Source organism: Dendrobates tinctorius, unplaced genomic scaffold (genome assembly GCF_039654945.1).
Source record: "Dendrobates tinctorius isolate UK_male_01 unplaced genomic scaffold, ASM3965494v1 ptg000372l, whole genome shotgun sequence".
Classification (NCBI taxonomy): domain Eukaryota; kingdom Metazoa; phylum Chordata; class Amphibia; order Anura; family Dendrobatidae; genus Dendrobates; species Dendrobates tinctorius.
In genome coordinates this window covers 212,059-228,101 of record NW_027362038.1, presented here as the reverse complement: position 1 = coordinate 228,101, position 16,043 = coordinate 212,059, and the positions used below count along the sequence as shown (strand labels likewise).

Genomic DNA, 16,043 nt, shown 5'->3' with positions numbered 1-16,043 from the left:
ATTGCTGTGGGATCTGTGATTTCTATCTACTCCACTGTATAAAGGATAATAGAGTATAATAAAGTAGTTATGGATGTGACGTAACTAACATTGTGCAGTGACTCTGCTTTCCATATAGTGATGGATATTTCTTGTTGCTGAAACTGATATTTTTTTTTTCACTTTAAACCTTTTTTAAACCCCTCTGATCAGTGCGATCATACAACATACAAGCCTCTGATGGCTCCGGTGATGCCCTGTACTACTGTAGTGCCGTGTATCATCACTGCCTGTCAGTGTAATACTAACGGCCCCATACACATGAGATCAGAGTTGGCTGATCGGTCATTTTGCAGACGGCGATCTCTCCCGACTCCCCCATACACACAAATATTCCAGCTTTCCTGTGGTCTGTATGAGAGAGTCGCCTCCAGACTCCACTAGAGGAGGATTATCTACAGGAAGAACGGATTATCCTCTGAAATTCAGGATGTCAGATCCTTCTCTGCCCTGACATCATCTGTCGGGAGGCCCCCAAATACATTATATGGTCGGCCAAACCCCCCGAAATCAGTGCTTTCATGGAACTTTACCCTAATGTGTATGGGGGGTTATAAGGTAACTTATTGGACGCTGCCTCTGGCCCGGCCTAATAGACCTTCATACATTGCAGCCCAGACCCCATTATTAGGCATGTAAGTATCGGAGTAACTAGGCCGCCCCATACTATCGAGTACTTGAAGGCGGGGGGCATTCAGCCAAACTCTGTCACACCTTCTTAGATGCCATGTTTGCTTTTCACAGCAGCAAGTGGTTAAACTGCCAGGGTTTTTGTTGCAGCCTCCTCTGTGCCGTCCCTGCGGTGTATATCTATGTTCTGGGGCCCAAAAAGATTAATTTATTTTTAATAAATGTTTAACATGTTAAAAATTATAAAATGTGTCTTCTGCTTTTTGCATATAAGAATTGTTGGAGCCAATTTTCTTTAGAAACATTTTAATATCGGCTTTTTCTGGAGTTTTTCTTGTAATATAGGAAAGCCTAAGGCCAGAAATAAACCCCATAAATCACTGTACATGGAGACTTTGGGATCAGATCATTTCTGTCCATTGTGTTTGTGGAAACAAAAAATCTTTTCTAAAAGCCTCAAACTTCTGTGTGTGACTCAGAGCTGAGATCTAACGTGAGAGAAGATTCCAGTGCGGGGAAGACGGGAAACCTTCATATAGACGGCCGGTGGGGATGGAGTCAGTGACCGACTCTGGCCAAATCTGTCTCTAGAGCCGTAGTAGAAGATGAAGATGTCGTCCTCATCATGAAGGAGTTATTTCTCATGTCGCGTGTAATGAATATCTCCTGCAGTATTGCTAATGCCGATTCCAGTGTCGGTAATGAGACGAGAATTAGCGTTACGGAAGATGAGTCTATGAGGAACGTGTTCAGCTGCCGACTCCGAGGAGGAAACTGCTTGTTGTCTGTGGCCTAAATATATAGGTTTTATTAGTAGATGTCAGGGAAGAAAACTAAACCCTGTAAGATAATAAATCTCCTCATATGTTTCCCTTATTATCTCCAGTAATTGTATTATTACACCGGATTCTTATGATGTTACATCGGATCATCTTCTTCTCATTCAGGTCTCTACAATATCGGATCCTCTCAGTGAAGATCTTCTACAGAAGAGAATTTTCCTGATTTACCCATCAAGGATGGATATGGACAGAGACAAGATGGCGGAGAGGATGTTACACCTCACCCTAGAGATCCTCTTCCGTCTCACTGGAGAGGTGAGAGATTCTGATGACGTCACATTACATCATTCTTATCTATGGGAATAACAGATGGACCGAACTGGAGAGGTGAGGACTCTGGGAATGTCTGTAGTGAGATTTATTATTGTGTCTCTCCATTACCAGGATTACACAGTGGTGAAGAAGACCTCTAGTGATCGCTGTCAGGACCCTGTGTCTGAGGGATGGGGAAGACCCCTGAGCCCAATCACGGGGCCTCCACCTCACCCCCTGATCCATGAGGACATCAATGACCAGAAGATCCTAGAAATCATCTACAAGATGATTGAGCTGCTGACTGGAGAGGTGACACTGCTGGGAATGCTGGGACATTATACAGTAACACTATGAAGGGATCGGGGGGATGACGGTATCATTGTATGTGTCAGGTTCCTATAAGGTGTCAGGATGTCGCTGTCTATTTCTCCATGGAGGAGTGGGAGTATTTAGAAGGACACAGAGATCTGTACAAGGACGTCATAATGGAGGTTCACCAGCTCCTCACATCACCAGGTAATAGACAGGACTAAATACACACGGCCTATATTTATCTGTATGTAGAGAATGAATTCAGTCCCTGTATGTGTTTCCCCCAGATCTATCCAGTAAGAGGACAACACCAGAGAGATGTCCCCGTCCTCTTCTTCCACAGGACTGTAAACAAGAAGATCCCAGTGCTCCTCAGGATCATCAGGTAGATGGAGAGAAGGTGTCAGGAGATCTCCCCTATGATGTGTAGACGGCTGTGAAGGTCTTGTGCTCAGTCTTGTTTTATCCACCAGTATTATATGTTTTATACTTGTGTAATGAGAACGGTGGAGATGGCAGGATTAGAGCTGATCATAGATGGGACTTCTCCATCTGTCTGTGACTTTTACAATATTTGTTTCAGGGTGAAGATCTGACCCATATTAATACTACAGAGACATATGTGAGGGGTGATGAGCGGTGTAAAGAGGAGATTCCCACATATGACTACCCAGGTGAGTAGTAACCACTGAATGCAGAGAAGTCACAGATTCCTCTCAGTCACCGGCTGTGGCTGCTTTATCGGTGGTGTAGTCCGGCCGTATTACCATGATCACCATTTTGCCTCTAGACCACAACATTCTCCTCCACCCAAAACTGTTCAAATGACTTTGGGCATTGAAAGCCCTTTTCTATAGAACGTACAACCTGGAGGATCCACCTACCCCCTGGTATTAGTGTGAGGGTGATTCCTTAAGGCGAGATCTATATGATTGCTTGTACCTGACCCAATATAGGCTGAGTGTGCATTTACAGTCACAGCGAACACAGAGTTAGATGTCTACTCCTTTCTCAGTAAAGGCTTGCACACAACTGAAGTTTATTCTCAAGACAAAGAAACAGGAAATGGGTGTCACACAATCTCCTGAGTAGCCAGTGTCAGTCTATGATACGTCCATTTCAGCTTCACTTCCATATATGGTATCCAGTATCTCAGCTTCTGCATTCCAAGGATTCCTTCCAGGGTGTTGTCTGACGACATAGACGCCATCTTGGTACACCATATGTAATAATAATAATAATAATCTTTATTTATATAGCGCCAACATATTCCGCAGCGCTTTACAGTTTATCACTTTAAAAACACAAGTCATAAGTTACGTTAACAATACAATAATTAAAGCAAAATAGGACGACCCTGCTGGTGAGAGCTTACAATCTACAATGAGGTGGGGGAGATACAGAGTACAGGTGTGTATTTACAATGAAGGTCCAGCCTTCTTGAGGGAGTGAGAGATGGATGGAGATAGTGAATGGGCTACACACGCACACTTACACATAGAATAACTTTGATTAATGAACGTAATAGGCCGCTCTGAACAAATGTGTTTTGAGGAAACGCCTGAAACTATGCAAATTGTGGATAGTCCTAATTTCTTGGGGTAGAGCATTCCAGAGGATAGGAGCAGCGCGGGAGAAGTCTTGGAGTCGGGAGTGGGAGGTTAAGGATTAGTGCAGAGGTTAGTCGAAAGTCGTTTGCAGAGCGCAGCGGTCGGTTAGGCCGATGGACAGAAATAAGGGAGGAGATGTAGGGGGGTGCCGCACTGTGGAGAGCTTTGTGGGTGAGAACAAGTACTTTGAATTGGATACTATAATGAATGGGCAGCCAATGTAAGGACTGGCGAAGAGCGAACGCGTCCGAGTGCCGATTAGTCAGATAGATGACCCTGGCTGCTGCATTAAGTATGGACTGGAGAGGGGATAGTCAAGTGACGGGGAGGCCAATTAATAGAGCGTTGCAGTAATCCAGGCGGGAGTGGATCACTGCTACAGTGAGGGTTTTTGTTGTTTCCATTGTGAGAAAAGGGCGGATTCTAGAGGAAGAGGAGATGACGTGGCACCAGAGAACAAAACACTGAAGGTGTGGTCAGAGAGATAGGAAGAGAACCAGGAGAGAGCAGTGTCCTTAATGCCTAGTGACTGGAGCATAGAGAGTAGGAGATGGTGGTCAACAGTGTCGAAAGCTGCAGACAGCTCGAGAAGAATGAGCAGAGAGTGGTCACCGTTACATTTTGCTGTCAGAAGGTCATTGGTCACTTTGATGAGTACAGTTTCAGTCGAATGTAAGCGGCGGAAGCCGGACTGTGAAGGGTCTAGGAGGGAGTGAGTGGAGAGGTAATGGGTAAGGCGGCAGTAGACTAGGTGCTCCAAGAGTTTAGAGATGAAGGGGAGATTGGAGACTGGTCTGTAGTTGTTTGTGCAGGATGGGTCGAGAGCGGGTTTCTTTAATAATGGAGTAACAATGGCGTGTTTGAAGGAGGATTGGAAAATGCTCGAGGAGAGGGAGAGATTAAAGATTGTAGTTAGGTGGGTTGTGACGACTGGAGCTGTGAACTGACTTATATAAGGTTTAATAATTGATTTCATTAGCCATTCTCTCCTTCACATTAGGAGACGCTGACCATTACCTGCCCAGATCTGTAACTATAAAGCCAAATGACAGCGTACGTAGAATGTGCTGACAAGATAGAAAATCACTTGGAGAAAAATCTTATGCTGGGCCTGTAAGAGAAAGCGGAGGGTAATGATGCTGTTGGCTTCCTAGATCCCTGAGATCTTATCGGATGAATCTTCTCTCCCTTCTGTGCTGCTGAATGTCTCATGGTCCCTACAAGACCAGGTCCAGTCTTTCTGGCCAAACTTCCCTTTTATGAGCGACACCAGTAAATGTGCAGTGAGGCCAAGTGTGAATTTCTGTCCAATAACAGCAGAGTTTCCCTTTATCCTGACTTTTCAATTTGTATTAAAACCAACTAACTTCCAGGAGGATTGTGATAATCTCCAGGACAAACATTCCACCTGTGCCATGATAGATCTCTAAGCTGTGCGTGGCTGAGGGCTGTAATATACATTTATTCCCGCCTGCAGGAGATGTGTTGGCTCCAGCCCTGGTGTCATGGATTCACTCCACGTCATACATTACATTGTTTTCCATCCTAATGAATTCAGATTACTGCACAATCTCTCCTGAAATGGGGAGCAATATTATTTTCTCTAATCTTCTGGTCAGGATCCATAGTAGCTCCAATGTTCTACCATAAATGAGGGCGACTCTGGTTTACTGTTGTTTAATCTGTATTTGTAGTTTGAAGTTAATGAGATTCTCGTGCTCTGGGGCGGGGCTGTGGGTGGGGCTAGTGGGCGGGGCTTTATGAAGTGTGCTGATTACATATTCATCTGTATTGGCTTATGACAGGTCGCTGATCCCTCACTGACCTGCCCCCATTATTACATAATGCATATAATAGCATTGATATTATTGGTGATAATGCCTATAATATTGTGGCTATTGTGAGGCTTAGAAAAAAATTACAGACAGCAAAATGACACGGCGATGGCGGCGCCTGCGCAGTAGCCTCTATCTCTTACTTATAGATGCTACTGCGCAGTTGCCGCCATCGAAGGTGACATTTTGCTGGATGTCGTTTTTTTTCTAAGCCTCACAATAACATATTTTGCCCAGCTTGTGTCTCTGGAGACCTCCCCCCACCTACCCCCGGAAATTGTTAAGTCAGCTCTACTCAAATGTGTCTGTCACTAAATAAACCAAATGCTTGAATGTCAAAACAGTTCAAAAACGTGGTTCTGTGTGGAAGATTGTAAAGCCGTCATGGAGGCATAAGGCTGGCAATGATGGGCATTGTGGGTAATAATAGCGGGGATCATGCCTCATTCCTCTCTAGGAACATACACGACATCTTCTCTGGGGTTCTTTCTTGTTTCAGTTACTGGGATGAGTGCAATAAAATGTCGCTCAGTGAGTCTTCTGACATCTTCACATTCTAAAGGATTGGCGGGGACAAAATTATCAAAAACAAGATTTTCAGTGACCTTTTCCTGATAATCAAGGAAAGTGTCTGCATTTCCGGCTTTTTTGTATAACACAAAAAAATTATATGTGGCCACCTGAAACAAATACATGACTAACTTTTTATACCAGATATATGATTTTCTTGATACCTGGTATGGCTGTAGAACCTGATCTGCAAGGTCCACACCCCCATATATTTGTTGTAGTCAATGACAGACACAGGTTTTGGAGTAGTGGATCTCTGTTGGTCTGCAGTGGCCCTTGTGGCATCTGTGTGGATCGAGCTCAGGATAAAAATATCTTTTTTATCCTTATACTTAAGGGCAAGCAGCTCTCCATTGTGTAAAGCCCCTGACTGCCCCTTTCGGTACTTTTTGCTGACCAATGATTGTGGAAACCCCTGATGGTTTTTGCGAATGCTCTCACAAGCCCCTAATGTTATGTTCAACCAGACTTTTAAATAGAGGTATGCTGGTGTAGTAGTTGGCAACATACAGATTGTAGCCTTTTTGTAGAAATGGAGATCAGCTCCCAAACGATTTTTCCAGATGTCTCCAGATAAGTAGGGCGTGGCTTGAACAGGGCTGTTGGACCAATAGGACTGAATGCTCATTTTTTAACAAGCCCCATAGCAAATGTAAGTCCTAAAAATGCTTTCATTTCTAGGACATTAGTTGGTTCCATAAATTTGACCTAGCATAATAGGATCGTGGATTCTGGCTGATGAATTGGGACATATATGAATTTGTAGGACAATATCCTCTAGCAAGCTATCTGTCAGAAACAAATTAAAAAAATAATTGGTCCAAAATTTTCCACCTCCACATTTATACCAGGAATGGCATTAAAATTAGGGCTGAATGGAGTAGCCGAATCCGAAGCCTCCCATCTGGGAAATGCTACATCAAGAGGCAAAGCCCCTTGGACATTGGTGTGCGCCAATTCACGAGCACTAGGGACAGCGCTAGTACTGGGCATTGTTCCCTGAGTTGGAGACATTTCTCCAGAAGCGCTATTTGTCCTTCTTGTTGTACTGGTCCTTGTGTGTGAGGATGGACCAGAATCACTGCTCATTTCTGAGCTATCACTGTCGCTGCTACTAAAGGCCTCGTAATCCACATCACCATCTGACACTGCACTTTCTTCACTGTCAGAACATAAAAGTGCATAAGCCTCCTCTGCACTATAATACTGACCGGCCATTTTATTCGTTTTTATTTATTTATTTTTTTCCGGAAAAAGAGAACTCTGACATGACTGATGTGACATGACCCAATTATTGGGGAGACAATTGAGAAAAGCCTAATTCTTTATCCTAATCCTAACTTTAGCCTAACAGTAACCCTAACTATAGCATTAACTCTATCCTGCCTTATCTGTTTTTCTATTGACAAATGATGGACCTGAGTGGGGACTTGTTTTTTCTGAGATGAGAATTGGTATTATTTTTGCCTACATAACATTGATTGGTTTCTTTTTATTTGATATTTGGGAGGCAGAATGAACAAACAGTTGAACACCACACACTACTGGTTCATCCAACAAGGTTTTCTATTAGATGGTGAACTGTCATTGTCTTGGTAAATAATTAAAGTTTTTTACATAGCTTGCCATTTTTATGGACAGTTTAAGTAGAAATGTTCAAAAATATAAAACTCAAGGATATTTTATTAAAAAATAACAATTGTTTTTTATCTTAGCAGATGACTGTACCAGGAGATCAGAGGGACAGCTGACATCTTCAAGTTTTAAATCTGATGATCTTGAGATCCTACAAGATACAACTGAAGTGATTGCCAGTACTCCAGATATACCATCATCCATTCACAGCAAAGATCTGTCATCTGATCCTATGAAACAGGTCCCATCTTCTGATTCATTACTGACTACTAAGGAAAATCAAAGTCACAAAAGAGGCAATAAAAAACAAACTGCTCCTAAAGCAAAGAAGTCATTTTCATGTTCAGAATGTGGGAAATGTTTTAACAAGAAATCTCATTTTGTTACACACCAGAGAACTCACACAGGGGAGAAACCTTTTTCATGTTCTGAATGTGGGAAATGTTTTCACTGGAAATCACAATTGGTTTATCACCATAGAACTCACACAGGGGAGAAGCCTTTTTCCTGTTCAGAATGTGGGAAATGTTTTAACCAGAAATCAGATTTGGTTTATCACCATAGAACTCACACAGGGGAGAAGCCTTTTTCCTGTTCAGAATGTGGGAAATGTTTTGCACATAAATCACATTTTGTTAATCACCAGAGAACACACACAGGGGAGAAACCTTTTTCGTGTTCTGAATGTGGGAAATGTTTTAGCCAGAAAGCGATTCTTGTTAGACATCAGAGCATTCACATGGGGGAGAAGCTTTTTTCCTGTTCAGAATGTGGGAAATGTTTTAATCGGAAATCAGATTTGGTTAATCACCATAGAACTCACACAGGGGAGAAGCCTTTTTCTTGTTCAGAATGTGGGAAATGTTTTAACCTGAAATCACAATTGGTTAATCACCAAAGAACTCATACAGGGGAGAAACCTTTTTCATGTTCAGAATGTGGGAAAACTTTTAACCAGAAATGTCATCTTATTAGTCACCAGAGAACTCACGCAGGGGAGAAGCCTTTTTCCTGTTCAGAATGTGGGAAATGTTTTAACTGGAATTCACAATTGGTTAATCACCAAAGAACTCACACAGGAGAGAAGCCTTTTTCATGTTCAGAATGTGGGAAATGTTTTAACCAAAAAGGGAATCTTGATGAACACCAAAGAACTCACACAGGAGAGAAGCCTTTTTCATGTTCAGAATGTGGGAAATGTTTTAACCATAAAGGGAATTTTGTTAAGCACCAAAGAACTCACACAGGAGAGAAGCCTGTTTGATGTTCAGAATGTGGGAAATGTTTTAAATGGAAAATAGATCTTGATCGCCATCAAAGAACGCACACAGGGGAGAAGCCTTTTTCCTGTTCAGAATGTGAGAAATGTTTTAACCGGAAAGCGCTTCTTGTTAGACATCAGAGCAGTCACACAGAGTAGAAGCCATTTTCATTTTCTTCATGTGGGAAATATTTTCCTTTAAAATCAACTGTGAATAAACATCAGAGACGTCACATAGGGGAGAAGTCTTTTTTATGTTCATAGTGTTGGAATAGTTTTAACCAAAATTGAATCTTCTTAAATGGGTTGTCTCTTGTCATTCCTCATGTTTGCTGACAAAAGGATAAAACTAAGCTTTATTAATTCCAAATGTAAAACTGTACCCAAAATTCACCCCCTGAAGATTAGTTAATAGGTGACTAATAGAAAAAACATGTACCCCACATCTCAGTATATAGGTAGAGGTGACGTATACACACTCACTCTCCAAGCCTCTCATTTCTATGGGTTTCATCGTCCTCACCAAAGGCGACTCATCAGGAGACTATTTAATATTGACCTATATTCAAGTGAGACTAGACAAAAAAACTAAAATCATGTGTCATGTTATCCGAAACAGTCAGAAAACTAGACCCATATTGGCAGATCGCAGACCTCAAACTATATACTGTGTAAGTTTATAAGCCCCTCCAGTGTCAGGAATCGATAGTATGTGAAAATACAGTATAATTCTTGTGTTTTTCTCCTATAGGGACTGCCCTAGTTTGGTAATGTAACTGCTGTTACTTAGTAGTGCAGACAAATTGTCCTAGACTAAACTCAGTCTTCAGACGGCCCAATATGTACCACTCAGGGAAAACTTACCTGCTCCAAAGATCATTAGCAGCTTCTAACTAATGGCCATGCTGCGGTCTGTCAGGGAACGAGTGCAATATCGGTATAAAGACTAGGGATATGTGCAGTCATAATGTCTGGGAGATCTGTGCCATTATTTAGTATGAATATGGAAATTATCTCTGACAGTTAAGTGTTCCCTGAGCGGTATATACGGGATTATCACATACTATCTATTCCTGACACTGGAGTGGCTTATAAACTTACACAGTATATAGTCTGAGGTCTGGGATCTGCCAATATGGGGCTAGTTTTCTGACTGTTTCGGATAACATGATACATGATTTTAGGGTTTTCTTCGTCTAGTCCCGCTTGAATATAGTTCAGTATTAAATAGTCTCCTGATGAATGAATGATGAATCCAATGAATATTTATTTCTCTTAAGTAGCGGCACACGTGACCGCTGACAGCAGGAGGAAGCCGGGGGGCTGACACTGCGCGCTACTGAAGAGCAATGAATAGTCACCCCGATCTCCAATGAACAGTCCCGGTAAGTACTCCGGCAGCTGTGCTCTGCTTGTGAGCATCGCATGACGTCCCTGCCATGTGCTGCTTACAAGCATAAAGCAGTTGCTGACACCGGAGCAGGATGCAGCGAGGGAGCGCCAGGTAGGTAAGTGTAATTTTATTTTTTAAAGTTTTCTGATGGTGCCATGCATACTAGGATGGGGTGGGGGCAAATGGGATGGGGCCATGCATACCAGGACGAGATGGGGGCCAATCATACCAGGACGAGATGGGGGAACTGCATATTAATATAGGGATGAGAGCGATCATTCCTGCCAGGATAAGGATGAGGGATCCATGCATACCAGGATAGGGATGAGGGGGCCTTGTGTATCAGGATGGGGGGTGAGATGACCATATATACCAGGATAAGGGATACTAAGTACAGAATTGACCACATTTTTTGCTTTAACCTCTTTACTCCCAAGGGTGGTTTGCATGTTAATGCCCGGGCCAATTTTTACAATTCTGACCACTGTCCCTTTATGAGGTAATAACTGTGGAATGCTTCCATGGATCCCGGTGATTCTGACATTGTTTTCTCGTGACATATTGTACTTCATGTTAGTGGTAAAATTTCATTCATATAACTTGCGTTTATTTGTGAAAAAAACAGAAATTTGACGAAAATTTTGAAAATTTCGCAATTTTCCAACTTTGAATTTTTATGCTCTTAAATCACAGAGATACGGCACTCAAAAAACTTAACTAATATTTCCCACATGTTTACTTTACATCAACACAATTTGGGAACCAAATTTTTTTTTGTTAGGAAGTTATAAGGGTTAAAAGTTGACCAGCGATTTCTCATTTTCACAACACCATTTTATTTTTACGGACCACATCACATTTTAAGTCACTTTGAGGGTCTATATGATAGAAAATACCTAAAAGTGACACCATTCTAAAAATTGCACCCCTCAAGGTGCTCAAAACCAGATTCAAGAAATTTATTAACCTTTCAGGTGCTTCACAGGAATTTTTTAAATGCTTAAAAAAAATGAACATTTAACTTTTTTCACAAAAAAAATTGCTTCAGGTTCAATTTTTTTATTTTACCAAAGGTAACAGGAGAAATAGGGCTGGAAAAGTTATTTTGCAATTTGTCCTGAGTAAGCTGATACCTGATATGTGGGGGGGAACCACTCTTTTGGCTCATGGCAGAGCTCAGAAGGGAAGGAGCGCCGTTTGACTTTTTCTCTGCAAAATTGGCTGGAATTCATATCGGACGCCATATCAAGTTTGGAAAGCCCCTTATGTGCCTAAACAGTGGAAACTCCCCACAAGTGACCCTATTTTGGAAACTAGACACCCACAAGGAACTTATCTAGATATGTGGTGAGCACTTTGAACCCCCAAGGGCTTCACATAAGTTTATAACGTACAGCCGTACAATTAAAAAATATTTTTTCCACAAAAATGATCTTTTCACCCCCAATTGTTATTTTCCCAAAAGTAACAGGACCCCAAAAGTTATTGTGCAATTTGTCGTGAGTACGCTGATACCCCAAATGTGGGGGTAAACCACTATTTGGGCGCAAGGAAGAGCTCGGAAGGGAAGCAGCGCCATTTGACTTTTTTGGCTGGAATTGAGATCAGACGCCATGTTGTTTGGAGAGCATCTGATGTGCCTAAACAGTTGAAACCCCCAATTCTAACTCCAATCCTAACCCCAACACACCCCTAACCCTAATCTCAGCCTTAGCCCTAACGGGAAAATGGAAATTGTCATGATCCCACCGCTGCCACCAACATGTGACAATCCCACCGCTGACACCAATATGTCAGCAGGCAGAGTGATGCGACGCACTGCCAGCACACGGCTATCACAGGCACAGTGGGGGCTTATCTTAGTTATCCCGCCACTGGCACCATGTGACAAAAATATACAGCAAGCTAATCTTGCCCTAGAACTTTATCGCAGGGGGGTTATTTTGGATGCCCCACTGTTGTGAGTTCATTTTCCCCTTCACCGTCGATGTCTGATGAACTCCCTCTTCTGGTGAAGGAAGGTAGTGAGGCTGATTACCAAACACCTGATCTGGTAGATGATGACTGGGTAACAGGAAATTCTGACTGGATATAAGGCAGCCGACGCCCTTCTAAGTCGCTGGTGATTTCTCTGCTGGATTCTTGGAGACCAGTCTGATTCCTGCTTCCCAAAGATAAGTTTTTGCTCTGCTATTTAACTTATTAGTTTTGTTTTCCTTTTTTTTTGGAGTTCAGCCATCCCCGGTCGGGGGTGTGCCGAGTTCCATTTTTGTCTCTGATCAGTTTGTCTCTTTGCTCTGTCTTCAGAATTTACCTGAGGGCTGATATAGTCTTTTTGAAGTCCTAGCGACTTCAGGGCCTGTTTTTCCTATCAGACGGTTGGGACATTTTTTGGTAGGGTTTTTTACAGATTGCAGACAGCAGCTTTTCTTTCCTGTCCTTTTTAGTTAGCTTGGGCCCCATCGTTTGCTCAATCTATCTTTATATCTGTGTTAGTGTTTTCATCTTGCTTCACCGTCATTATATGTTGGGGGCTGCCTATTGCTTTGGGGTCTGCTCTGGGGCAGTTTAGATTTCCCCTTTCTTTAGGCCTATTTAGTTCTCCGGCTGTGATCGAGGGGTCTAGGGCATCGTAGGAACCCCCCACGGCTACTGTTAGTTGTTGTGGATAGGATCAGGGGTCTGCAATCCGATAGCTACCAGCCTCTCTGGTTTTCTGGACTTAGCTTGTATTTTTGTTTTTTCCTCCTTCGGTGACTCATTCATAACACACCTCTGCGGGCGCCTATCCCTTTGAGGGGTATTGATACTACTCCTTTGGCGCAGAATAAACCTCAGTTTTGGACCCAGGTGGTAATGCGTGTCGCCCCAGACCATCAAGAGAATTGCAGATTTTTGGTGTTGCATAATTTGCATGATACCATTGTTCTGGGGTTTCCCTGGTTGCAAATCCATAATCCAGTTTTGGATTGGAAATCTGTGTCTGTGGTGAGTTGGGGTTGTCTGTGTGCCCTTAGTGATGCTCCTGTTTTCTCCACCTCTCCTCAGTCGCATGATGTTCCTGACTATTTGGCGGACTTTTATGATGTATTTAGTGAGAATGAGTCTGCGTCTTTGCCTCCTCATAGGAGTTATGACTGTGCAATTGAGCTGAGCCCTGGGTGTAAATTTCCCAAGGGTCGACTTTTCAATTTATCTGTACCCGAGCACGAGGCTATGCGATCCTATATTAAGGAGTCGTTGGAGAAGGGTCATATTAGACCATCCTCTTCACCCTTAGGTGCTGGGTTTTTTTTCGTGGCTAAGAAAGATGCATCATTAAGGCCTTGTATTGACTATCGTTCCCTCAACAAAATTACTGTTAAATATCAGTATCTGTGTAAAATAATGCGTATTCTTGTAAAATACTCAGGACTAGTTACCAGATAAAAATGTAGTAGGTTTATTTGGATTCTTCCATCAAAGAAAAGATTATTACAGAAAAACATAAAAATAGGTGAAAGAGAGATTGTCCATTAGTTCATAGCAAAAGCTTGTCACCTTCTTTCCTGGAACTCTGAAAAGACATGTGTCCTGTAGTGCGTAGCTTCTCTGGATGTGAGTTGGATTAACATACCAGCTGTTCAGTTATGTCCGTGCAGAGATGACATCTTGCGTCTGTGTCTCATGTTGGTGAGGGAAGGAGCGAGCGACCGCTACAGTTAGCCATGAATTATATACGTCTCTTGAAGCACGTGATCTCGGTATATATGGAGTTGTCCTGTACCATGAGCCAAACTTACAAAAATAGCCTATGTCGTGTCAGCTAAAGCAATGTACAGAACTGAGTCTTATATGAAATTAACGGATTATTAATATTTAACAGCCCGTAAGAGGGAATAGTGGTGAATCTGCCATCTTTCTCTGTACACTCCCGGCATGTCGTCTGTAGGATCTGTAATCTCCATCTCTTGTTAGGATGGTTCCTCCTTTACACTATATGGGCTGTACTGTATTCCTGGGATATCCCATATAGCACTGGCTGCACTTTATATCTCCTATCTGTATTCCAGGGATGTAATGCGCTGTCAGCTCTTTATTCTCTCACTATTTATACCCTTTGCTCTGTGTCCTCTCATTATATAAGCTATTCATCTATAAGTGCACAGGATCTATTCCCCTTATACACTGATATCCAGTGATAGATCTACAATCCGTTTCCATATATCTATGTATGGATTTATCTTATCTATATATATAAAACTGAATATATCTATGTGTGTGTGTGTGTGTGTATCACCAACCAATCACGAAGCATCTTTCATTTCACCAGAGCTGTTAAAAAGAAGCTGAGCTGTGATTGGTTGCTATCAGCAAGTTTTTCCACTTGACAACACCTCAGCAGACACTGACATGGTGGGAGAAATCTAGCATCCCCGGGAACATAAGCTCCAGCCATTGTCTGCCCCCAGACAGGAGCACAGAGCACATGACACAAATGAATCCCCCCCTCCCATGGATCATTGGTATGGAAGTTAGGGCAAATCCACTCAGCGTTTTGGTACTGACTCCAGGCCTTTCTTAAAGGGATCTCCTGTACGGAAGTTAGGGCAAATCCCTCAGCGCTCTGATTCTGACCCCAGGGTTCTATTAAAGGGATCATTAGTATGCAAGTCAGGGCAAATCCACTCAGCGCTATGGTTCTGATGCCAGGCCTCTCTTAAAGGGATCCCCAGTATGGAAGTTAGGATCGTTCCACTCACAGCTCTGGCTCTGACCACAGGCTGACGAGATGATGTGGGATATTAGGGGTAGTAGTCCGGTGGCTCTGGCTGACGAGATGATGTGGGATATTAGGGGTAGTAGTCCGGTGGCTCTGACTAACGAGATGATGTGGGATATTAGGGGTAGTAGTCCAGTGGCTGTGACGGGATGATGTGGGATATTAGTGGTAGTAGTCCGGTGGCTCTGGCTGACGGGATGATGTGGGATATTAGGGATAGTAGTCCGGTGGCTCTGGCTGACGGGATGATGTGGGATATTAGGGGTAGTAGTCCGGTGGCTCTGGCTGATGGGATGATGTGGGATATTAGGGGTAGTAGTCCGGTGGCTCTGACTGACGAGATGATGTGGGATATTAGGGGTAGTAGTCCAGCGGCTGTGACGGGATGATGTGGGATATTAGTGGTAGTAGTCCGGTGGCTCTGGCTGACGGGATGATGTGGGATATTAGGGATAGTAGTCCGGTGGCTCTGGCTGACGGGATGATGTGGGATATTAGGGGTAGTAGTCCGGTGGCTCTGGCTGAGGGGATGATGTGGGATATTATGGGTAGTAGTCCGGTGGCTCTGGCTGATGGGATGATGTGGGATATTAGGGGTAATAGTCCGGTGGCTCTGGCTGCTGGGGTGATGTGGGATATTAGGGGTAGTAGTCCGGTGGCTCTGGCTGAGGGGATGATGTGGGATATTATGGGTAGTAGTCCGGTGGCTCTGGCTGATGGGATGATGTGGGATATTAGGGGTAGTAGTCTGGTGGCTCTGGCTGAGGGGAAGATGTGGGATATTAGGGGTAGTAGTCCGGTGGCTCTGGCTGAGGGGAAGATGTGGGATATTAGGGGTAGTAGTCCGGTGGCTCTGGCTGACGGGATGATGTGGGATATTAGTGGTAGTAGTCCGGTGG

General features: G+C 43.2%; 1 protein-coding gene across 1 annotated transcript; it reads left to right on the top strand.

The window, feature by feature from the left end:
- Nucleotides 1-7,960: 7,960 nt before the first annotated feature.
- On the top strand, nucleotides 7,961-9,226 carry LOC141075785 (uncharacterized). Its single transcript, XM_073562931.1, has one exon. It carries the CDS (start codon nucleotides 7,961-7,963, stop codon nucleotides 8,990-8,992), a length of 1,032 nt encoding a protein of 343 aa, XP_073419032.1. The 3' UTR covers nucleotides 8,993-9,226.
- The last annotated feature ends 6,817 nt before the right edge of the window (nucleotides 9,227-16,043 follow it).

Excerpts from the sequence above, each read along its gene's own strand:
- LOC141075785 (XM_073562931.1), top strand. The coding sequence starts at position 7,961 with ATGAAACAGGTCCCATCTTCTGATTCATTACTGACTACTAAGGAAAAT.